The sequence below is a fragment of the Myotis myotis genome, unplaced genomic scaffold (genome assembly GCF_014108235.1).
Source record: "Myotis myotis isolate mMyoMyo1 unplaced genomic scaffold, mMyoMyo1.p scaffold_m19_p_18, whole genome shotgun sequence".
Classification (NCBI taxonomy): Eukaryota; Metazoa; Chordata; class Mammalia; order Chiroptera; family Vespertilionidae; genus Myotis; species Myotis myotis.
Genome location: NW_023416322.1, coordinates 36,250,885 through 36,275,863, shown reverse-complemented (window position 1 = coordinate 36,275,863; position 24,979 = coordinate 36,250,885). Strand labels below are relative to the sequence as shown.

The window sequence follows — 24,979 nt, the reverse complement described above, 5'->3', positions numbered from 1 at the left end:
TCTGTCTTATACTGACTGATACATCTCCTGCCTACCTCAGACCGCCTACCACTAGACTATGAGTTACTTGTGAACTAGGATTGTATGATGTATTTCGCAAAGGTGCCCAATAATGATCTGTTCATTGAATGAATAAATGAACAAACAAATTCATTAGTATTAACATATAAATATAATGAATTCAAATGTTAGAATAATCGTCACCATATTACAGGATGTTCTAAAACAACAGTTAACATATTTTTCAATGCTGAGGCTCTTGAAAAACTAAAGTTTAAAAACAAATTAAAATAAGCTCTATTGGAGTCCTCCATTCAATAAGCCAATACTGAAAGAAGAATTTTTTCAGGGTATCCAGGATGAACTGCATGTTCTAATGCAGTTTTTGTGTGTTTTTTAAAGGAGGTATTACAATAGCTAAAGTACACAAAGAGCAAATTAATAAGAGAAGTCTACAAAGTTATGGCTTAGTTGAATTAGAGTCCCTGGACTTCCCATAAGAGCTAAATCCCAAAAGGATCAGAGTCAAGTAAATAAAAAATCCAGCTGAATTTTATCAGAGGGCAAAGTTTCAATTCTGAGTACCCCAGCAACGCAGGAGGAATTATGTGTGAGATTAGTAAAGTGCCTTCATCCACACCCCAGCCAGAGAACATTCTTCTATCTCACTGTGACTGCAGGGAAAACAGCAGTGTATTTGCCTGCCAAGAATAGCTGCAGCTATTCTCTAGCTAGGAGCTTACCAAAACGGAGAGATTAAAATTTAATTGTAAAGCTGCTGCTACCTGGGAGTAAAAGCTTGAACTCTGGCTTCAGAAATAAATTGGGACTCCAGCATAATGAGTAGATGAAAACAATAGCTGGAGTGTCACTAATAAAGAGTGTGAGAATATGCTCCCTTCCTAAATTCTTCCCCAAAGGCCTCCTTCTCTGTGTATCATATGGTAATGTGCAAGAGTGCTCAATGGGAACACAGCCCTTTGCTACACTTTGAACAGTACATATACATTTTGTTTCCAGAATGCTTGAAATTATAGGATGAGGTCAGAGGGTGGTTATGTGGTCTGAATTTCCCTGACTATCAGTTCTCTTAATTTTGTTGAGCATCATCTGAAGCCCAAATAATTTATTTTCTTGAAGTCGGCTGTCAAGATGGACCTGAGGAAATCTTAATGTTATTACAGAACTAAGAGAGGTAATTTAATTTCCCCTCAAATTCAGATAGAATGCCATTAACACCCAATCTTTTATTTAGGCCTTCTCAGCATTAAGGAACACACCTAAGTTTACCACCTATTGGTATAACTACTAGCTACTGAAAATTCCCAATTTAGCAAAAAAAGCCCAAGTTATGATATTTTAAACCAAAAGGTTTATTCTGCTCAGTTAACATCCCCCATGATCCTTCCCAAACTAACCCTTTGATTTTGAAAGAAGAGTGATATATATTTCTACTTTATATTAAAACTTTTTTGACCATTTCAGAGAGTTAATCAAACTCTCTCTGAATCATTACAAACCGATGCCTATTGCTGCTTTAGCATTACTGTACATTTTTGACAGGAGGGTGGCATTCTCGGTGTATGTGACATAAATGACCAAACAGTTCTTTAAGTGGCTTGCTAGCAAGAACAAGAATGAAATGAGAAGGAATCAGTTTGAAAGACAGAAAAGCAAATGTGCATTCTTTAAAGTACCCGAGTTCATCAAATGAGCTTATACTATGAAGAGTTCTGTAGGCAGCTTATTTGTCTACTTATGTCTCTGCCTTTGCAGTGAGCATTTTTGCACCCTGAGTGCCTTTCTACTTCCTGACAACCCAGTTAAGCCTCTTCATTTAAAACTCTTCTCCACATTAATCTCCAATAGGAAGACTTACCTCTCTATCAAAACCATTTTGCTATCCCCACTCCACCATTCTGTATCCCCATTACTGTATTTGGTTTAAAAGTTATTCTTTTTTACTTGTTAAGTTGTGAAGTGACATATTATTGAAACAAAGCATATATACCATGACTAAAGGGCTATCTATTGTGTGATTTCAAGCAAATCGCTTAACTTTAATGACTTAGACTTCCCTATAACATTGGAAGATCACAATGTGTCCAGGATGGCTCAGGTAAGAATAAATGAGAATATAAATATACTTCTTTAAGAAAAAGATAATAGCTAACTGAAGTCCAAATTATTCTTGGTTTGGAATTGAAATGCATTAAGTAGTCATACTAATGTAGTTCTTTCGAGTATTAGAAATTTGATTGGTTGGGGAAGGAGCTAAATTCCATTCAAGGAAAAAGTTAAAAACTGTCCTTCAAGGTTATTTTTTTCTGTATCCCATTATTTTCTCCATTTAGAGGACTATGCCAAGTCTCCAAAAAACAAAGATGTTTTCTAAAACAAAAATCAGTAGGTTTCCTAATGTGATTCTAATATCATTAGTGACATGGGCTTGGAATGAGTGATTTACATCATAATCTAAGCACAGCTCTTCTAAAAATGGCTATGCAGTCCATTTGCCCACATGCCAATGATTAAGCAATAAATATATTAGTAGCAGTTACTACAGGATGTCCTACACTTCGGCACTGAGACTTTTACTTCCAGGGGAAAAGATAATTAAATATACTGCCAAATAAATTCAGGGAGAGCTTTTGTGAACATCATACTTAACAGACACATGTTTACAAGGTAAGAGGGTGCTTTCCATAAACTTCAAACCTGAATTAAACCCTGGGGAAGGGATATAGACTTGCATTGAAAAGTTCATTGTCCTATCTTTTATTCTTTTTTTTTTCCTTTGAAAAGAAGAGTTCATATTTAGAAAATTTGGATGAAGAAGAACATGAGTGATTTCACTAATTTCTCACTCTGGTTCTTTTTGAAGAACAATGAGAAGGAAGCATGAGAAATAATACCCTTAGAGAAAATAGAGAACATTTTTTCTCTTGCTACAGATACGTCAGTTAATAAATAAAATCAAAAGTGGAATATACCAGACTGCCCAAATAAAGACTTCAGTGGCACTAACAATAGAACAAAAATTAAGATTCTGACCTGTCACACAGTAGATTCACTTTATTATCAGGATAGTCTTTGGGAAATGCCTCAGATATATTGCTGTGGAAACAGCATGGCTATAGAACAATATTTTACAGGACTATAAGCTTGGTAACAATTAAAGATATTTAAAAAACTGTATCAGTTCTTATGACTTAAAAAAATTTCATAGCTTTGAAAAATAATCAATTTTCAAACAAAGTGAAGAAACTTCTCTTCACTTATTGTCAGTTTAATTTCTGCATGTGGCCCTATGTATTTAATAAAGAAAAATACAACTATCATGTTTTTAATATTAATAAATGAAGGCAGATGGAGAATATAAAAATATTTTTTATATTTCATGTCACTTTTTATGACAATGGAAAATTAAGAACCTTTAAAAATAGTATTTTTTTTCTACTAGTATATATCAACATATAGTTATAATTTTCTATCAACTTCCCTAGTTATGAGGACAATCTTTGTCCTGGAAAAATGATAAAAATAGTGAACAAACCTCAAACATTTTGATCACTATGCAGTAAAAGATATTTTGGCATTTATAACTGCTTATTATCTTTTAAAATGTAATTTTGGGAGAAAAATGTTAATTATTTTTGGGCAGGGGCTGAAGAAATCCCAGTGAGACATTCTGTAGAGAGGTCTTTCGTTAGTGTAACATCTGACCTTCTATATCTTTGGAAATCATGCAACTTGGCTAATGTAGTCCTTAAAAAATTAATCAAGTAGATTGTTAGGCCCGAGTTACAGTGGAGCCAGCCAATTATGAGTTGCTCAGAAATTCATCACTGGCATGTCCAACCACATTTTCCTACATAAAGATTAGTAGAAATATGTAAAGACAGGGTCCATTCCCACCCCAGCACAGTGTTCAGTGAAACAAATTTCAACAATGTTTTCCCTTAGCAGAAACAATTTATTTGGGAATTTTCTTGATTCCTGTCTTTACTCATAACACCGTTTATGTTTTGTTTTGTTTTTGCCAACATTGCAAAGGCTGCCCTATTTAGTTAAAACTAAACCAGGGATTTTTATATGCAAACACACTTCTGAATTAAGAGCACCAAAGTCACATGCCACAAGCCTGAATTCATCACTGTTACTGAAATCCCCAAAGACCAACACTATCTTTTCACTGCTGTATAACGCCCTCCCAAGGCTTACTGAGAAGAAAGCTTGGATGCAATAGAGAAATGAAAGGAGCCAGAGTAGGTGAAGATTGGTTCTCTAAGGAGAGGACAGTGCTGCTCTTGCACAAAGAAGCTCCTTTCAGATAAGCAGAATCAGATTCCAGTCCACTTGTTTGCTGGCTACCCTTACTGTGAACTCTCATATTTAACCCAGCAGGCTTCAAAGCAGGTGAGAAAGTGACCTACCACTTAAAAGCAATTTTTCCTTTTTCAGGAATTCTGGCCTTGGAGAATATCAGCTCTAATATCAGCACATTCCACATCTCCAGGGATTTATGCAATTTTTTCATTGCTGTATGTCTAATGTCAAGTTTTATCTCAGCCAGGAAAAATAAATCAGAAAAAAAAGTCCTAACTCACAGAAAAAGAGACCTTATTCCACATTATTTTATTCTACCATCCAAAAGGAGAAAGGGAGCTAAAATCACGAACCATGCCATTGGTTCCCTTCCATTTATCAAAATCTGATGTGCAATGTGGATTATTAAAAATCATTGTTCCCTAGTGTCTTGCTTTGAAAAAAAGTAATCTTTGTTAACAAATACATTTTAACAAATTCAAACTGAATTTACTCTAGCATGTACGCTAATATAAAAAGATATTAGAAGAGGAAGAGACAATGGTGACAACTAAGGAAATTTACTTAAATTGCTTTGCCTTACTAAACAGAAAAGCAGTATGTTTCACAGAAAAGTCTTCATTCATTTCTACTATATCTGACTTAATTGAAAATCCTAACAAAGGCAGTTTGAAAACTTACCAATAGGTTTTATTCTATGAGACATTTGCCATGGCTAGAAGTTGAAACATTTTTTCCACTTTCTGTGGTCCACATATATACTTATAAGGTACCAGAAGTATATCACTAACAATATTGTTTACAGATTTATACTGTAGGAAATGCATTTTGAGTTTACTATTAGTACATAGCTCCCCCAAATGTGAAAGGGGTAGGGTCTCCTGCTATAGCTGTGCTTTGGTAATGATGATGACAATGACAGCTAACACCTAGTTTTTACTATGGGCAGACATGGTTCTAAACACTTGACATATTTTAAACACATTTAACCCTCACACACAGAAAAGACCCTGTGCGGTAGTACTATTCTCACTTGACAGCGAGGGGGAGAAAAGGTTAAGTAAAAAGTCAACGTTGCATAGCCAATAAGTGTCAGGGTCAGAATCAAAGAAAAGCAGTCTGGTTCCAGAGCCTCTGCTCATAACCACTCAGCAATCCTGCCCCTTCTCTACCTTGAAAAGGTGGTACTAACCAGGTGTTCTAAAATCCTCTTTTGGGGGGTAAAGTCGAGCAGGGCTTCTCATTTTAATATGCATATAGAATGGCCTGGGGATCTTGTTAAAATGCTGATTCAGGCAGTCTGGAGTGGTGCTTGAGATTCTGCAATTCTAACAAGCTCCTGGGTCATCAATGGTGATGCTCCCAGTGCATAGAACAAACTTTATTAAGTGGTGAAGATGTAGCATGTGAGCCTCTTGTTCTCTTTCTGGCTGGCTGGCTATTTAGTCATTTATAGGTTATGTCTATATGCTGGAGACTTTCCATACCACAATCATTTTCCATCTATTCTTAAATGGAACCTGCCCTTAAAACTGCTGCATACTGAATATTGGTTTGCAGGTAATTTCAGTAAATACTTAGCTTTTAGGAACTTAAAACATATATATGAAAACCACAGGGATTGGTTGTAAGAGTTTGCTGTTGGGCACATTTTTAACACTATATATCACCAACTATACAAATACCAGAAGATAGAAAATAAATGCCTATTCGTTGTTCATCAACCAGAATCATTGTGAATTAATATCTTTTGGCCTAAAAAAGGAGCTTCCACTTTAAAATCATAATAATTCATTCTCAGACTCTGCTAGAAGAGTGCTAAGGAGCTTGTGCTATGCAATCTTCAAGGCTCTTCTGGTACATCCGTGATCTCAATAAAGGCAGACACTACCTACTAATACCAATGGACAGAGCTGATGATGAGTACACTCCACATTAATTTTAGCCAGTGCCTCATGGAAGTACACCACTAACATCTGCCACATCTCTACTCCAGACTGTACATCTCCCTCCTTGCTCTAGTTCACCTCCTTCCCACTGCCCCGAGACAAACCCAGTATTGAAGTAGCTCTCCCATTGCTTGCCTATGGTCTCAAATGCGAGCTGCATATTTTTTCCAGTTGCTAAATGGATGGGATTCCCTTTCTAGGCCATTTTTCCCATGCTGGATTAACAGTAAGGTCATTTCAGTTTGAGATGCACTCACTCAATCAGCACCACTGCATACAACAGAGTTATGGTATAATCACTAAGCTTCCTCTTTACACCAAAAGAAAAGAGGATAGTCAGCTTCCAACCCAAATATCTATAATCCCTGAACAACAGAGAAAGTCATTCTTCTTCAAGCTTGACCCCAAATCAAGTGTGGTCTCAGACTCCTAGGCCTACAGCCAGTGGCAACTTAACACATTATACAACTGACCTTCGGGGAAAAGGGAAACCAGTGCTCTTACTACTGGTGCCAGAAGAAAACCAACTAATCTTTAAGGCACAGAACAAAATATTCTTAAGGCAGGAAAAGAAATTGTGAGGAAACAGGGAGTTCGAATGGAGGTATTTAGAGAAAAATATTGAAATCACATTACCAAGTAAGGCCTAGTGTTTCTATGGTTCTCAGTGCTCTTCTATTTGGGAATAAATGAATCGTCATTTTCTTTTTAGGTTTGAACTCTTATTACCTGGTAAAAATGCAAAGATATACAAGAAAGACACATTTTTTTAAAAGGCTTAGAGACTTAACAAGAATTCTCTTTGGTAATTTTACTTTGAGCCAGTGATAGTAATTTATAAGTTTATGTAGAAGAGTAAATAACCATGGGAGACCCTCTGTAGAATCAGTCCTCAAGTACTTCCTGGACCTGCATAAGGAAATGGGGAAGTAGTTCAAAACCAAAGGGTAAAAATAAAAATAAAGGTCTACACATGGTTCTACACTCCAGGGTGCGGAAGGTCAATAAGAACATGCAGATGCTATAACAGGGAGAACCTCTGAGTAAAGAGGCACATCTGTGCCCAGTGTGAATGTCCTAACTGTCCCATATTACTTACTTATTCTCCATCTTAGTTGCACTCTTGAATTGAAAGTTCAGCAAATACTTAGAACTAATAATTTCATTTAAATGGAAAAATCAAATGGCTTGTTTATAAAATAGGAATTTTTTTAAATTCCAAGAAAATACATTTAAAAGAACTGGATTATTCTTTAGCTAGTAACAAGTGCTATGTTTACTACCAAACGTGATCTACAAAGACCAACTTTATAATGTTATGCCATTGTTTTCTTCAAACTTTTAAGCAACAAAAATATAGCTCAAATCACCGAAAACTTGTGTTTGACATATTTATGGCAGCAAGTTTACAAATCAATTCCTGTAATTTACTATAACAAGTATCATCCACCATACAACTGGTTTAGCACAAACACATTAGAGATGGTTTTTTGTGTGTTTTACAAATGCTCTACACAAGTCCTTGAGATCATACTTACAGCTTTAGCAAAAACACCCATGATTTCAGGAAACTGGTGTGTGAGAAGAGCTATCATTGCTGTAGAAGAACACAGTCCTGCTGTGAAATAGATGAAAAAAGGAAGCTCCTTCTTTGGGTAAACAGATACTTGATGAAAGGCTGCAAGGGAGAAAAGGCAGAAGTAGATTTTATTTAAGACTAGAGTGTAAGCCAGTTTTAATATTTTCAAGCAAAATCTATTGTCTAAAACTAAAAAGAAAATTAATTAAAAAAACAAAAAAGAACAAGAAGTCTCTGGCTAAGCAAGGTAGAAAAAAGTTATCCATTATTTATTCCAGTATCCACAGGGTATCCACATAGCCAGAGGACTGTGCTGGCCACTGGGAATAGGATGGCATCGTGGGAAAGAACACTAATTGTAAAGTCATGCTGAGGTGGTTCTGAAAAAGAGCTTTGTCACTTATTAGCTGTGTGACCTTGAATAAGTTGCTAAACCCTCTATTAGTTGCTAAGGAGTTGTTATGATGAACACTGTAAGCCCTTAATAAATGTAAGTTATTATAATTCTTGCTCTTTGGGAACTCAGAGGGGAGTATAGAGATCAAGAGACAGACATGTGGTTGGAGATTTTCCAAAACCATCAGTTATTTATTTCACCCAGTTATTCTATACTAGAGGCCTGGTGCACGAATTCATGCACAGGTGGGGTCCCTCTGCCTGGCTGGCATCGGGCCGGTGGCCAGGGAGGGCTCCAGGGCATGTCTGGCCCTATCTCGCCCAGTCCCCATTGGCTGGACCCCAGCAGCAAGCTAACCTGCTGGTCGGAGCATCTGCCCCCTGGTGGTCAGTGCATGTCATAGTTACCAGTCGGTCAATCACTTGGTCAGACACTTAGCATATTAGGCTTTTATATATATAGATGTGGCATCTCATTGAGCAGTATAAAAATTGAACTAGAATACCAAAGCCCAAGGATTCTGGACATAAGTGAAAACCCATGTCTTATTTTATCACATTCAAACATTTACTCAGGTATTACTTTTCTAATAATTGGGTATTTCATTACCAATAGTATTCAAGTACTTATATTTTATTTGAAATTTGAAAATACTTGTAGAACAATGCTAAGATGAGCCTATGACAATCCTTGGCACACAGTAGGTGCTAAATAAATGTCTGTTGAACTAAAAGCTATTCTGCGACTTCATTAGTCCAGGAAGTTAACTGCTCAGAGCTGGACACAAACCCGAGGAATTCCTAATGTAATATCCTACATAAGTAAGGGATGACTAATTCAGTGCTGAATCAAGGTCAGCTATAAATTTCACTTTTTTAAACATAATGATTCACAAAGCATATTACACCTAAGTTTCCTTCAGTAGACATGATATTTTTAGGTCCTATACTATATTCAGAAAGTATAGACCCAAAACCAAAAAAAATGTCCAGGGCCTTGAGTCATGTTTAAAGTGAAAGCACAACAAATCTGACTTTTAAAAAAAATTATAAACATTAGAAGCTGTGGACAACACTATGCTTTCAGCACCCAAAAAATAGCATTCCCTTATGCCCCATCCCTCAGCCATGAGAGGCCAACCTCTTCCAGCAAACCACGAGAACCAAACCATGGTATTCTCAAAGATGGGAAAAAATACTTACCAATTGGTAAGTATACCAATGGCTACTATAATTGCTATCATTTGAGATACAGCAAAATTAATATTAATTAAACTGTACAGCATTTTATGGTTTACAAACTGCCTTTTCATTTATATTACTTTTATATCTTTTAATGTAAAAGTAATATAAATTACTAAGAAACAGACATTATTCCCACTTTATAAGGTAGGAAACTGTATAGCTTTATTAAGATAACTTCCTAAAATATGAGATTTTTATACTGTAGAAGAAACCTAATTATTTATTTTTTGATTGCTTTCTATAGATTCATTTCAGTCAATGTTTAGCTAATACATCAATATAATGGATGACTAGTACAGAAACACTCCTTTGGAAGTAAGTTCAAATTTCATCACTGGCTTGTAGAGAAAAATTTATCAGGAGGCATAAAAGACAACCAAAGAGCTATGTGAACTAGGGGAATAGTTCAAGTCTGAACTTATGAGGCTCATAGCAAATTCCAGAATGCTGTAAGTCATATCAAGGTTGAAGGAGAATTGAAAACAAAAAATATTAAGTACTCCTGAGTATTAGAACTCCACATTATTAAAAATGTGTTCATTCTACCACAGTCAGAGACAGAAAAAAATACTCTAAGAACACACAATATAATATATCCCTGGAATTTGCATATGAGTCGCACCCTAGAAATAATAAAGTGCTGCCAAGAAGCGAACTGTCTGTTCTTATAGCCTATGGCTCTGACAATACATGATAATAACCCTGGTTTTAGTCATATAATTACTATGTAAAGTTGGCCTTATATCAGGCAACCTTTGTGATGATTTGGGGGACATTATTTTAGGCTAAATGTATTAGCTTAATATAATACACTCTTAAATACTGATGCTCCATAATTAAAAATATGTTTCTTTGCCTTAAATATCTTTGTTCCTGTTAAAATGGAAAAACAGTAATAATTACTACCACCACCATCCTAGGAAAGAAAATTTCTCACCCATGACCTGCTAATTGCTAAAGTCAATGGATTCTTCTCAGTAATTACGTACCTTACTTAATCTCTCAGATACTCCTCCTCACTTGGAAATATTTTCCTCCTTTTAGTTTCTAGGATATCTGCTTCTGGCTCTGGTCCTGTCTCTCCGACCACTCCTTCACACGGAGCCTTCCAGACTCCTTATCAGTCACTCATTCCTGAGACATTTCTGTGCCCTCACGGTTCCACCCCTAGTTTACTTCTCTATAGTTTCCCTTAGTGATCTCGTTTATGCCTAGAAAATTATGACGGTGTAATAAAATATTTCATTTTAACTGAACATGTATATGTGTCTATATAGGTGAGATGTAATACGTGCAACGTACTCAAAGTCTGAATTCATTTACTCCTCCACTCCTATTCCCAACCTGCTCCTCCTGCCATATGAAGGGTTTACCATTCGAGTCTCAAGTCACCTGAGTCAGATTTAGAAATCATCCCTGACCTTGGAGACGTAGGCACCCCCATTCCAGCTTCCTAATAACCTATTCCGTACACACAGCACTCAACTCATTGTTTATCAGTCTTTCTATTAACCTGTGAGCATCTCAGGTGTTCAGAGCAGGCTAAGGAAGAAAAGGTACTAAGAGTTAACATTTCTATTGAGTACTTATAATGATCTTGGCATGTTTATAAGAATAAATTAATAAACATGACTAATTCAAGTAATATTTCTTGAAAATCAATTTTATGGTGATAGTTACAGAGATACATAGAGGGACAATAAAGAGAATCCTGGCTTTCAAGCTTAAGATCTAGAAGGGGGAGATTAAGAAGTACACAAAGTACTTTGATAGTTCAAAGAAAGAAGAGATAACTTATCTATCTCAGAGCATGGAGGAAAATAAAAAACCCTGGAAGAAAAATATCAGCACACCCAACGTCTACAATCTCTCCTAAATTGTCATTTGTCTGTTTGAACTTCTCAGCTCATTAAGTTTGAGGCTTGTGAAACGGCAATTTTCCTCCTTAGACTTCAATTCTAATGGCTCCAGAATTGTAAAAACTGTGGCACAGGTTTAAATCATGTAAGGAAACATGGTACTAGTGTTTACTAACCTTCAGGTTTACTGGTTAAATCATAAAAAGAAAAGTTTAATAGAAATTTATCAGTTCACAGAGAAAAACAGTGAGTGGATGATACGGACTGAGACAAAAAATATAGACTATTCTTTTGAGAGTCCAGCCTCCTGAGAGCAAGAACGAGACAGAAATGCTCTCAGCATTATAACCCTACACAGTTCAGGTTCTTCTCCTAACTTTTCGACTGCTCTTTTTAAAATTGGGAAGTGTAGTCAATCCAACTTCATTTTTCTTTGTAAAGACTGCTTTGCCTCTTCTGGGTCCTTTACTTTTCCCTACAAATGCTGGGATCAGCTTGTCAATTTTTGCAAAATCCCTGCTGGGATTCTGATAAGGATCGTATTAAATCTACAGATCAATTTGGAAGAACTGACATATAAATAATGTCGGGTCTTCCATTCCGTAAGCATGGAATGCCTCTCCATTTACTCAGGTGCTCTTGAGCTTCTCTCAGCAGTGTCTTGCAGTTTCGGCGTACAGATCTTACACATCTTTTGTTAAATTTATTCCTGAGTTGTTTATTCTTTTTTATGCTACTGTGATTAGAACTGATTTGACATTTTATTTTCGGATGTTCGTTACTATATATAAATATGTAATTGAATTCTGTATGCAAACTTGCTGAGCTTGTTTATTAGTTCTAATAGTATTTCCATGGAGTGCTTAGAATTTCCTACATGGAAAATCATGTCATCTGCGAATAAAGACAGTTTCACTTCTTCCTTTCCAACATGAATGCCTTTTATTTCTTTTTCTTGCTTGAAATAAAGTCTAGGGAGGAAAGTTGCAGATCTCCAAATTGATCTATAGGTTTAATATAATCCTTATCAAAATCCCATTAGGGATTTTGCACTGACCAGACCCTCCAGGACAATGGTGAATAGAATGGTGAGAGTATATATCCTTGCCTTGTTTCCTGATCTTAGAGAAAGCATTCATTCAGTCTTCCACCATCAAGTATGGTGTTAGCTGTGGGTTTTTTGTAGATGCTCTTTATCGGATTAAGAAAGTTCCCTTTTATGCCTACTTTGTTCAGAATTTTATTTTATTTTTTTAAAAAGCTGGATTTGTGTCAAATATTTTTTAAAATCTATTGCTCTTTATTCTATTAATGTGGTGCATTAAATTTTCAGATGCCAACCAACCTTGCATTTGTGAGGACAATCCCACTGTCATGGTCATGGAGTGTAATCCTTTTTATATGTTACTGGATTAAATTTGCTAATTTTGGTTGAAGATGTTTATGTCTATATTCATGAAGAATATTGTTCTATAGTTTTCTTTTCTTATAATGTCTTTGTGTGGATTTGGTATCACAAAATGAGTTGGGAAGTGTTCTTTTTTCCTTTATTTTCTGAAAAAGATTTTGTGAAATATTGATATTTCTTAAATGTTTATAACATGCCCTCTCTTTTTAATATATTTAATCTTTGTGTCCTTCACTGCATCTAGCACAGGGTTCTATTCAAAAAATATTTGGGAATGAATTGTATTATGCAAGTACATCCAAGAAATGGCTAAAATAGTATTTAAACAGTATCCTGAAGTTCAACCAGAGGTACTTTGAAAATGGGGTAATACTATGAAAAGCAATCTCACAACTACTTTTTAAAAATCTTTTTTAAAAAGCTATTTATTTATTTATTTATTTGAGAGAGAGGAAAGGAGAGGGAGAGAAACACATCAATCTTGGTTGTCTCCCATATGCACCCCTACCGGGGATTGAACCCACAACTTGGGTATGTGCCCTGACTAGGAATCAAACCAGTGACCTTTCAGTGCATGGGATGATGCTCAACCAACTGAGCCACACCAGCCTGGCCTCACAACTACTTTTAAGTTTAAGAAAACTAGAATATTTACTTACTAGGCAATAGCTCCTTATCAGCAGTCTCTGTGCAGCTGGGATAAGGGTGAAATAGATGGCCTTTCTCTAATGGATATGGAATCATTCTAAAAGCTGAGGAAAAAACAAAACAAAAACATGTTGGCGTTCAATTCAGACTCATTTTCATCTTAATTACCTATCAAAGCTATTTTTAAGACATTTTACAGATTTTTTCACATAACATTTTCTTTTCTTTTTTAGAGACATATTCTGCTTTTCCTAAATGTGGCACCAATATAAGTACATTAAACATCTGTTCTACCAACAAACCAAATTAATATCACTGAGTTCAATCTGAACAACAAATCCTATGGAAACTCAGACAATCTCACTTAAAAAGGCTGCCTGTGAATGCAGTGAATAGTCAGAGAGATCAGGGTAACATTTGGAAAAGAATACTTACTGCCTTCCCATGTACACTGTAACAGATTAAGAGCACCTTCTATTCGCTTCCAGTGCTGAAGATGAAAGAAAGCATAGGCAACTGCTTCACTATCACCCCGTTTCTGAATGTGTTCTGGAGGTAAAATTAGACTTTTCATCTCTAGTAAGTACTAGAAAAATAACACACACACACGTAGACACACCACAGAAAAAAGAAAAAATTATGTTAAATTCAAACATCCACAAAAATGTAAATTCTAATTTTATAAAGTCAGTTTTACTTAAAAACAATCCATTATTAAGCTAGTTGAAATGACATTAAGGTCCTACTGATAAATGTGTATAAAATGCTTTGTAAGCAAATTCCAATGACATTATTCCTACAGGTAAAAATAAGGTGATAAATGGCTTATATATGACCTTGCTAAATATAAAATGGAAACTTCAAATGAAGAAATATTAACTTCAAGTGAAGAGCAAATATTTACTTTTTTCAAATACTAATTAAGTGTAAAAAATAGAAACTACAGTTTGGGCACAAGACTTTGTGGCAACATTTAATTATTTTTTTCTCATTCTCATTTTACAGGTGAAGGAACTTAATTATGAAGAAGTTCAATTGAATTTATATTCACTGAGAGCAAAGCACTTGCTTGTTAGGGAATAATAAAAAAACACTCTATTTTTTGGAACTTCCTAATGCAATGTGAAAGACAGATTTCTTTTTTTTTTTTTTTTTTTTTTGAAAGACAGATTTCTTAAGTTAATAATTACGACCAGACTGTGCTAAATGTTTTATTAGAGGTATAAACAGTGTTTACAGGAATATGGATAGGAGGTATTAATTTTTAAATTTAGTTTTTATAACTGCTTTATTGAGATATAATTTACATACTTTATAATTCATCCATTTAAAATACACAATTCAATGGCATTTAGAATATTCACAGATATGTGCAACCATCACCTCAAAAGGAAACCCTTGTACTCTTTAGTTACTACCTTCAACTCCACCATTCCCGCTAAGCCCTGAGCAACCATGAATCTCCTTTCTGTCTCTATAGATTGTATAGGCAAATCTATACAAACAAAATCACATAATATATGGTCTTTTGTAACTGGTTTCTTTCACTTAGCAGAATGTTTTCAAGGTGTATACATGTTACAGCGTGTATCAGTCCCTCATTCCTTTTTGTGATTGAATAATATTCCATTGTATGCATATAATATGTTAGTTTATCCATTCATCATTTGATGGAGATTTGGCAGCTTTCACCTTTAGGCTATTTGAATAATACTCCCCAAAACATCCACGTACCAGTTTTTATGTGAGCATCTGTTTTTATCTCTCTTGGGTATACACCTAGGAGTGGAATTGCTGGGTCATATGGTAATTCTAGGTTTAGGAGGTATTGATTCTGCTTAAGGGGCTGAAAATAAACCTCTTGATGGAATTTGGGATTGGAGCTGATAATATATAACGTTGGATGGACTGTGGATGGGCGGATTGGGGGTGGGATGAAGAGAAGAACAGGAGGACATAGTCAAAGTACAGGACCAACTGGAGCAAAGGCACTGAGCCAAGAGAACAAGATGCACTGGAGGGATTAGTGAGTATGCTTGTTAAAGAAGTTAGAGCCTGTGAGTTCTTATTCATAGATGAAACTAAATCCCACCTTAAATTCTTGAAAAAAAAGTTTGCCTTAATATTATAATCCATAACAAAAGCAGTATAATCACAGTTATCACACTAATAAACTTTTTATACTAATTACATGAAGATACAAAATTAATCACTTGTACATAAAGTGGTTATTTATATAAATTGGTCAACTGAAAACAAACTCTTTTAGTTAGCTAAATACTTTCTGCAAACACTTTTCCTACTAAAACAGGTTTGAAATCACCTCTTTAGTTTTAAATAACTTGATACTAAGTTATGTGTATAAGGTCCAAACCACATTAACTTCTGTTATAAAATAAAGAGAAACATGCCAGAGGTGTCTCAAAATATATATTCTCACATTTCAAAATCTAAATTCATCAGACTGTTACACAAACTAATGAGAAAAACAACATAAATTAAATAGTTGAATTTGTGAAACTCACTTTGTAAAAGTGCTACAAGCAGGAAGAATCTTAAAAACAAAAAAGTGCAGTTGTTTCAAAATTTAAGCCTTAAGTTATTAATCAATATATATGTATACATAATATTAATATATCTAAATAATTTTCTTATATTGTGTTTCTTATAATGTGTTTTCCAGCACTTACTGAGCTTAATGCCTATCTTTAATGACTCTTACTCCTATATCTCAATACAGCTGAAACTTTAAAGAAAGAATAATTACTCTTAGTCTTGATGTAGCTGGCCCACTCCTCAAAGTGTAAGAATGCAATTTGCTCATCAATTTACTTTAGCAGATGTCACAAGCTATGAGATTATTTACTAATCCAGTTTGGGGACTTAACATTTCCCATTCAGTTTCTTAAAGGAATGCAGCAGAGGTTGTGTCCTGGTCAAGCAAAGCCCATTTGCTGCCTGGTTGGGTTTTCTCCCCTTAGAGCCCTGTGCCTATATTCAAGAGGGTACTATTCTTCCTAATCCTCTCTAATCCTTGCCCATTTTTTTAAAACACAGTAAAAGATCACTCGCACCAGGCAGCTGTGGGAAAATGGACTAAATAGCTGACCTCTGACATGACTGCTTATGCTCTTTGTAAGTGCACAGGGAGCTTCTTCAGTAGGAAGCAAAGAAAATGCGGCAACCACAGTGACGTCTCCATCATAAAAGAGAGTATCTCATTTTCAGAAGAAAATTGCTTAATACTTAAACCAACTTATTTCTATTAAAATTCTGCCTCATTTTACAGATAGAGACAAAATATACCAAATTATTTTCACTGAGTTTTAGAATCCTGAAGTTTGAAACTAACTGTCTTTATAGCCACTTAGCAAGAAAATACTTTTTGAACAGCAACTATAATGTATATTTTCACTGTTTAATAATCTAAGTGACAATTTGGATAGTAATCAAACACATATGGCATGCTTACTAGAAAATGATACTTCAGGAGTTTATATTTTAAAATCTTTGTCATTAAAAAGTCTTCCTTATGCTATCTTATTTTTTTATTATGATGTCTTGCCTACTACCAAATGTCCTTTCCAATTTGACTTTAAAACAAAGCAAACCTTACTTTTCAGTTTCCAATAAGGCACTAAAATAAAACTTCACCCTCAAAATATAAGGAAAATTTCTGGTTCAAGGAAAATATATTTAAAGAAGGAAATTATAGGATTATGACTTATTTTATCTTCTTCACAAACTGCTACTCAGGAATTTCTGCTAAGGGGGAGACATACAGATGAAAAGAAAAGGTATGATTATGGTACTAAAAGAACAGAGAGGAGAGAGCCATTATCTCTGCTTGGGAAAAATGAGAAAGATGCTTTTATAAAGGAGGCCACAGATATGCAGGGTTTTGAAGAATAAGAAACCTGATGATAGAGAAGAGATGGAGCATATGTACAAAGGTAGGGCGATATGATAAGACATGACCAATCCAGGAAGTAGTGATGCTGGAGATAAGGAACAAGGCAGATGTGGCAAGGAGTAAGGCTGGAGATAGACAATGGGCCCAGACTGTGAAGGGCTTCTGTATGCAATATTTAAGGGATTGGTCCTTATCTTATAGGGGGTGATGGGGAACAAGCAGAGCTCTTTAGCAGAGTAAGATCTGCTGTTTAAGTAGATAACTTTGGCAATAACCAGAGTGGAGAGGGGTTGATGGCAGGGAGACCAGTGAGGAATCTGGTTTTTTTGTTGTTGTTGTTAATCCTCACCCAAGGATATGTTTTCCAATGATTTTTAGAAAGAGTGGAAGGGAGGGAGGAGGAGAGAGAAACATTTTTGCGAGTAGTCAGGGAACAAATCTGCAACCCAGGTTCGTGCTCTTGACTGGGAATCAAACCTGCAACTCTTGGGTGTGCAGGCCAATGCTCTACCATTGAGCAACATTGGCCAGGGTGAAGAATCTAAGAGTCTAAGCAAAAGACGGTAAATAGCCCTGACCAGTTTGGCTCAGTGGATAGAGCGTTGGCCTGCAGACTGAAGGGTCCAGGGTTCGATTCTGATCAAGGGCATGTACCTTGGTTGTGGGCACATCCCCAGTAGGGAGTGTGCAGGAGGCAGCTGATCGATTTTTCTCTCTCATTGATGTTTCTAACTCTCTATCCCTCTCCTTTCCTCTCTGTGAAAAAATCAATAAAATATATTTTTTAAAAAGACAGTAAATATCTATAATAATAAAAGCATAACATGCTAATTAGACTTGCATGAATTTCGTGCATCAGGCCTCTAGTATCTATGTATTTAGAAATGCTTAGAAAATATCTGGCAATAAATAAACCAAACAGAAACTGTGGTTACTTAAGAGAAGTAGAATTGGGAAGGAAAAACAGGAGAAATTTTACTTTACAAACTTTTGATTTTTTTTTGTAAAATGTGCTCATTATTTTATAATAATAATAATAATAATAATAATAATAATTTTTTAAAGAATAGGCAGTGAGGGTGCAAGATGGTGACCATGGGGGTGGAGTAGATGGCTAAATCTAAAAGACATTTCAAAGGTTACAATACAAGTTGGTAATTTGGAAAGGGTAGAAGTAAAGTTTAATGAAGAGAAAAGGATAATGAAGTATTAAATTAGAATATTTAACTAAGAAAGGACAGGTAAGATGAAGAAGAGACAAATTTTTAAAAATTCAGTTGCAGACACATTGAAGTATCTGAAATACCTATTAGATATCCAGTTAAAATTTTTCATAACTAGACAGAAATGCAAGTCTATAGATGGGGAAGCCAGAGTTAAAAGATACAGATTTGGAAATTATCAATAAATAAAATAGAGTTGGGGACATAATCCAAGGGTGGTATCTAGTATGTGCTACAGGACCTTACGTATTACCTCCAAATCACCTTATGGTTATATATGGAATAAATCAGAAACTGCTTGGAACAATTTTAACTAGTATTAAACTACGGACAAGGTAATATACTCAAATAACTACTCATGCCTCTTGCTCTTCACTAAAAATATAAAAAATTAAGGCTACCTTGGAAGCTATAAAAAACACATAACGATGTACGGTCTGATGGTTTCTCTTATAACTCTAAAACCATGCCTTTGCTTATACTCAAATTCACTTTAATTTTGAATTGCTTTGATCTTTATAATTTATCTTTAGATTACTTTGTTTCTACTACTTTGTAAATCTTACAACAGCTTTTGACCAAAAGCAATATAATTCTGACCTGAAGTAATGATAATGCTTTATAATCTTCCTTTTAAAAGCAGGTTAAAGAAAAATCTCTCTGAAGGCATCTGAAATTAAGGTACTTTGGCCTTGATCAGTCATGCACACCGAGAACCAATTTATCTCTGCAATTAGTTTTCTCAGTGCACATTCTATGAGATTGGACAGGCAGGCCGAATGCAAAAAGTCCACATGGGTGTGTATTACGGGGGAGACTAGGGACGGTTCCCATAAAGAAAGTAAACAAATTCTCTATGAATAAACTGAAAATAGAATACTACCTAACAGCCTCAGGAGCAAAGGGAAGTGATCTTTTACTGAAAGGAGATGGAAGGGAGGCTAGAGAGGACATTAGCCACAGGAAAACTCCTTTCCACATGGTCCTACAGAGCAGCATCTCAGCGGGTGAGCATTTCACTTCTCAACTCTTTCACCTAGGCCACAGTATGGCCTCCCCGTTTTCTAACTTTGGGTCCTAGACTTCAACACCACTTCCCCATTTCTCCTTTTACTACTGCTATGCCAATCAGAATCTCAATAAGGTGCCTGATTCCCTCTTATCTTTTAAATATGCTGCTATAATATAGGTAGTTTGGCCAATGAAATGTAAGCCTGCTACTAAAGAGGTAGTATCTTCTATGATGAATGGGACAAGTGTCATCCTACAGCAGTGATGGCGAACCTATGACACGCATGTCAGAGGTGACACGCAAACTCATTTTTTTGGTTGATTTTTCTTTGTTAAATGGCATTTAAATATGTAAAATAAATATCAAAAATATAAGTCTTTATTTTACTATGGTTGCAAATATCAAAAAATTTCTATATGTGACACGGCACCAGAGTTAAGTTAGGGTTTTTCAAAATGCTGACACGCCGAGCTCAAAAGGTTCGCCATCACTGTCCTACAGGCTTCAATTTCTGATCAACCAGACACATGGAGTGTGATACTAAGAACAATTACATTGAAGAGTAGCTCACTAACATTCATGGATTTAATGTTTTCAGTTTCAACCATCTGGCTATCTCTAAACATCCATGATTTACAAAGCCAACATTTTGCTAGGGCACAAATTTGAATCACGAGGCTTGTGTACACGTGTGAGTAACTTACCTAATGAATAGCCCTCGCTGGCTCTCCAGCATCCACATCTCAGCAAGTTCCTGACCCAGCCTCATGTTTACATTTCATGGGTGAAATTGCATGATGTGATTGTATTTTTAACTATGGAGATTCACAATGGTTTTAGACCATACTAAGCAAGAACCTCGATGGCCTACTGTAATAAAAATGCTAAAGAATACCTTCTATATTAAAAAACAAATTTTAAAAAATGTACAAAGGACCTGAATAGACATTTATGCAAAAAAGATACACAAATGGACAATAAGCACATTAAAAAAGATGTTCAAGGGGGGGGAGGTGCTAAAAAAAATTTAAATAGTAAAAAAAGAAAAAGATGTTCAACATCATTAATCATTAAAGAAACGCAAACCAAAACCACAATGAGATACCACTTCACACCTCCTAGGATAACTATAATAAAAGGACAGACAATAACAAGTGTTGACACAAATGCACAAAAATTAGAGCCTCCCTCACACATTGCTGGTGGGAAGGTAAAACAGCACAACCAGTTTGGAAAACAGTTTGGCCATCTTTCAAAAAGTTAAACGTATAATTACCATATGATCTGTCAATTCCGCTCCTAGGTATGTATACGAGAGAAGTGAAACCATATGTTCGTGTAAAAACTTGCACCTGAATATTCATAGCAGCATTATTCATAATAGCCAAATAGTGGAACCAACCCAATTGTCCATCAATTGATAAATGGAAAAATAAAATGTGGTATATTCATACAATGGAATATTATTCAGACATAAAAAGAAATGGAGTATTGATACATGGCACGCTATATTGTGCTAAGTGGAAGTCAGACACGGAAGGCCAAATATTGTATGATTCCAAATCCATAGAGACAGAAAGTAGTTTAGTGGTTGCCAATGATTGGAGGAGGGAGGAATTGGGAGTAACTGATAATAGGTTCAGGGTTTCTTTTTGGAGTAGTGAAAATGATCTAGAATTAGATAGTGGCAATAATCATACAACCTTGTGAAGATAGTAAAAACCACTGAAATATGTACTTTAAATAGGTGAGTTTTGTCATATGTGAATTATCTCAATTAAAAGAACACTTTTTATAAAAGTCCTTGATGGTGGGATAATACAGAATATGAGACATTAGAATGACTGAAATAGAATGCTGTGAAATCATTGAAAGATATGAAAGATTTTCTATTGTAAAATAAAAAATCTGACCATTTCTATAGTTGCTTAAAGATAAACAATCCTTTTTTTGTTTGGTGACTAAAAAAGAAAATGTTTGCTGAACCAAAGCCATAGTTAGTTCATGAAGAACAAGTCAAAAACCATGAAAATATACTGTTCTAATTTTTAACTATTACTATTATAGTTACTGTACACTGAAATTCATTCAGTAGATTAAAAAAATCTGTACAGGCAATCAATATTAATGAAATATCTAAAGCAAATTCATAGCCTGAAGAGATTTATGTGATCTTTCTCTATTGCACATCTAATAGTTTCCAGCTTTAACAAATTGCATAGCTCTAGACCTATAGCCTTTCTGTTGTAGTTATGTGGAAAGTTGCCAAAAAATGTTTCCTGCTAAAATAGCTTTATCCTTTGTCATTTTACTGGTAAGATTCATATAACATTTGACAAATTTGCATAATAAATTTGTAAGATTAAAAGATTTAATATATATATTTAAATATCACTGTTTGTTAAGTTAAATAAATTATGACCCACAGTTGAAGTATGAAGATAAAGCCCATAAAGCCTTTATGTTTGCTTGGCTGTAGCTGAGAGTTAGGAATAGAGACCATAAGGGGGGTTGGGGGCGGGGAGAGAACCTTTACATACTTCATCACTTGTAAAATCCTAACAAACACAGACAGCCACAAATTCCAGAGCTCTCCCAGTTCATATAACACTAGTGTTATTTAAGTGGGATATTATCCTGTTTGATAACAGCCTGCTTAAAATGTCTATCCACAAACAATAATGTAAGGTGATACTTAGCTGTATATTTTAATAGAGTTGAACTGTCAACTGGCTGTGACATCAAGTTGGGGGGGAAATAGGTAAATTTCTACCTATAAATAAAAATGATTTTAAATTATATACACATTATATATTTGTATATATGTGTACATATATATTTAACAGTTTTATTGAGGTATATTTCACATATAACAAGATCACCATGTAAGTATAGTATATATAGTTCAATGATTTTTAGTAATTTATACAGTTGTGTAACCATCACCACAAAAAGTTCCCTTGTTCCTGTTTGCAATCAATCCCCACACCCACCGCCAGTCCCAGGGAACCACTGATCTGCTTTTTTGTTTCTACATTTTCACCTGTTCTAGAAATTGCATATAATAGAATCATACAATATGTTGTGTCTGATTTCCTTTATTTGAGGCTCATCTATATTGTTGTATGTATTTATATTTTGTTCCTTTTCAATGCTAAGAAGTGTTCCATTTTATGGATATATCACAATTCATTTATTTATTCACCTGTGTGGATTATTTCAAATTTTTGGATCTTGTGAACAATACTGCTATGAACAATTGCATACAAGTCTTTGTATAAAAATATGTGTTCATTGCTCTTGTGTAGATACCTAGGAATGAAATGATAAGTCATACAGTAAGTACATATGTTTAGCTGCAAAACTGTTTTCCAAAGTAGTCATGCTATTTTACATGTACAGCAGCAATGTATGAAGTTTCTCCACATTCCTGCCAACAGCTAGTATTGCCAGTCTTTGATAATATGGGCATTCTAGTGGGTATCAAGTATATCATACTGTGGTTTTAATTTGTATTTCTCGATGGTCAATAATGCCGAGTATCTTTAATGTGCCTATTAGCTATTCATGTGTTTTCTTCAGTAAAATGACTATTTATATCATTTGCCAAAAATATTTTTTTAAATATATTTTTATTGATTTTCAGAGAAGAAAGGAAAGAGGGAGAGAGAGAAACATCAGCGATGAGAGAGAATCACTGATCGGCTGCCTCCGCATGCCCCCTACTGGGAATTAAGCCTGCAACCCAGGCATGTGCCCTTGATCAGAATTGAACCCAGGAGCCTTCAGTCCACAGGCCAATGCTCTATGCACTGAGCCAAACTGGCTAAGGCCCAGAAAAATTTTTTAATACTGCTTGTATCAGCCAAGGAAATGCTCCAAAACACAATTGAGATCTGTTGCACTGGGGAACTTATTTTCTACCCCCATTATTGACTCCTGGCTTCCATCAGCCAAGCTTACCTTGGCATGGTTTGGATTCAAGAGCTAATTAATTCTGTGCTGGTAGCAAAGAGTTCATATTGAGATGATTTTTAAAAATACTTTTTTATTGATTTCAGAGAGGAAGAGAGGCAGAGAGAAACATCAATGATGAGAGAGAATCATTGATTGGCTGTCTCCTGCATGCCTCACATTGGGGATTGAGCCCGCAACCCGGACGTGGACCCGGAGGGGGAATCAAACCACTGTGACCTCCTAGTTCATAGGTCAACACTCAACCACTGAGCCACGCCAGCTGGGCTTGAGATGATTTTTAATACCCAGCAGATTATTTTTCTTAATGATGTATCTCTTATATTGCATGTTACTTTTGGTATCAGCTTTATTCTTTGCCCAGTATACTGGTATGATAGTTTTGCTGATGTTTCATTGTTTATTGGTAAACATAACTTCATTAAGAGTTTTTGGAAAACGTGTCAAACTCAAATGAATAAGTCTTCTTCATAACCCATTTGGAATTATTCTTAATAAAGTGCTAATATATGTAAAAAATATTTTGAACTAAATTATGCAAAAATATTACATAGTAAGCAGTTAAACTGTGCTTTGAAAGAGGTTTACAGACTTAAATAAAATATATTAGTAACAACAAATGCTGACTATTAATGAATTAAAAATAATAAAATAGGGCCAAAGAAAGTTGAAGGAGGTCATAAAGAGTAGAAATGAATGAGCCAGAAACAAATAGTAGAGAGAAACAACAAAGCCAGAGCTCAGTTCTTCGCTCCTAATAAAATGGATAGATCCCTGGAGAATCTGATCGAGGAAAAAAATAGGTAACTAGTGTTAAGAGTAAAAGTGGATATTATAACTAATCCCACAAATATTAACAAGGTAATAAAAGGGTTTTATGAAAATTCATGCCAATGAATTTAAAAATTTTGATGAGGTAAATTTCTAGAAAAATACAACTCACCAAAACCAACACAAAAAAGAAACAAGAAATTTAAATAGTTATAGAATGGTTGAAGAAACTGAATTTGTAATTAAACTATTAAATTAAATAAATAAAATTTATAATAAAAATCCTTCTCAATCAAGTGGTTTTATCAGCTAATTCTACCAGTTGTTTAAGGCAGAAATAATTTTAATTTTACATGAATTATTCCACAGGATAAAAAGAAGAGGGACCATTCCTTGTTTTATACAGCCAACAACAACAACAACAAAAAGTATAAACCAAAAATATAAGAAAAGAAGGAAATGAACACAACTGAAGTCAGAATAATGGGTAGCGTTAGGTAAGAGCGAAGGAGTAATTTGGAAGGGCAGTCAGGTAGGCTTCTGGGGCCTGGCAGTGTTGTTTCTTAACGTAAGTGGTAGTTTCCACTAATTTGCTTTATAACAAATCAATAAGATGCACATTTCTGTGCATAAACTTTGCTGTATGTGTATTATAATTCATAATAAAAATTT

General features: G+C 35.0%; 1 protein-coding gene across 9 annotated transcripts in view; it reads right to left on the bottom strand.

Annotated features, from left to right (window-relative positions):
- The window catches only part of ST7L (suppression of tumorigenicity 7 like), a 112,990-nt gene that overhangs the window by 50,862 nt on the left and 37,149 nt on the right, over positions 1-24,979 (bottom strand). For 7 of the 9 annotated variants that reach the window (XR_004973246.1, XR_004973245.1, XR_004973248.1 and 4 more), the window contains 3 exons: positions 13,849-13,999; positions 13,425-13,517; positions 7,817-7,956 (listed from right to left, as the gene is read on the bottom strand). Coding sequence is in view for 4 of the 9 variants with exons in the window: in XM_036342990.1 (XP_036198883.1) it covers positions 7,817-7,956; positions 13,425-13,517; positions 13,849-13,999 (384 nt within the window). In the remaining 5 variants the exon portion in view is untranslated. Of the gene's footprint in view, positions 1-6,971; positions 7,008-7,049; positions 7,188-7,816; positions 7,957-13,424; positions 13,518-13,848; positions 14,000-24,979 lie in introns of those variants that run through there. The other 2 variants (XM_036342993.1, XM_036342991.1) reach the window with 2 other exon arrangements.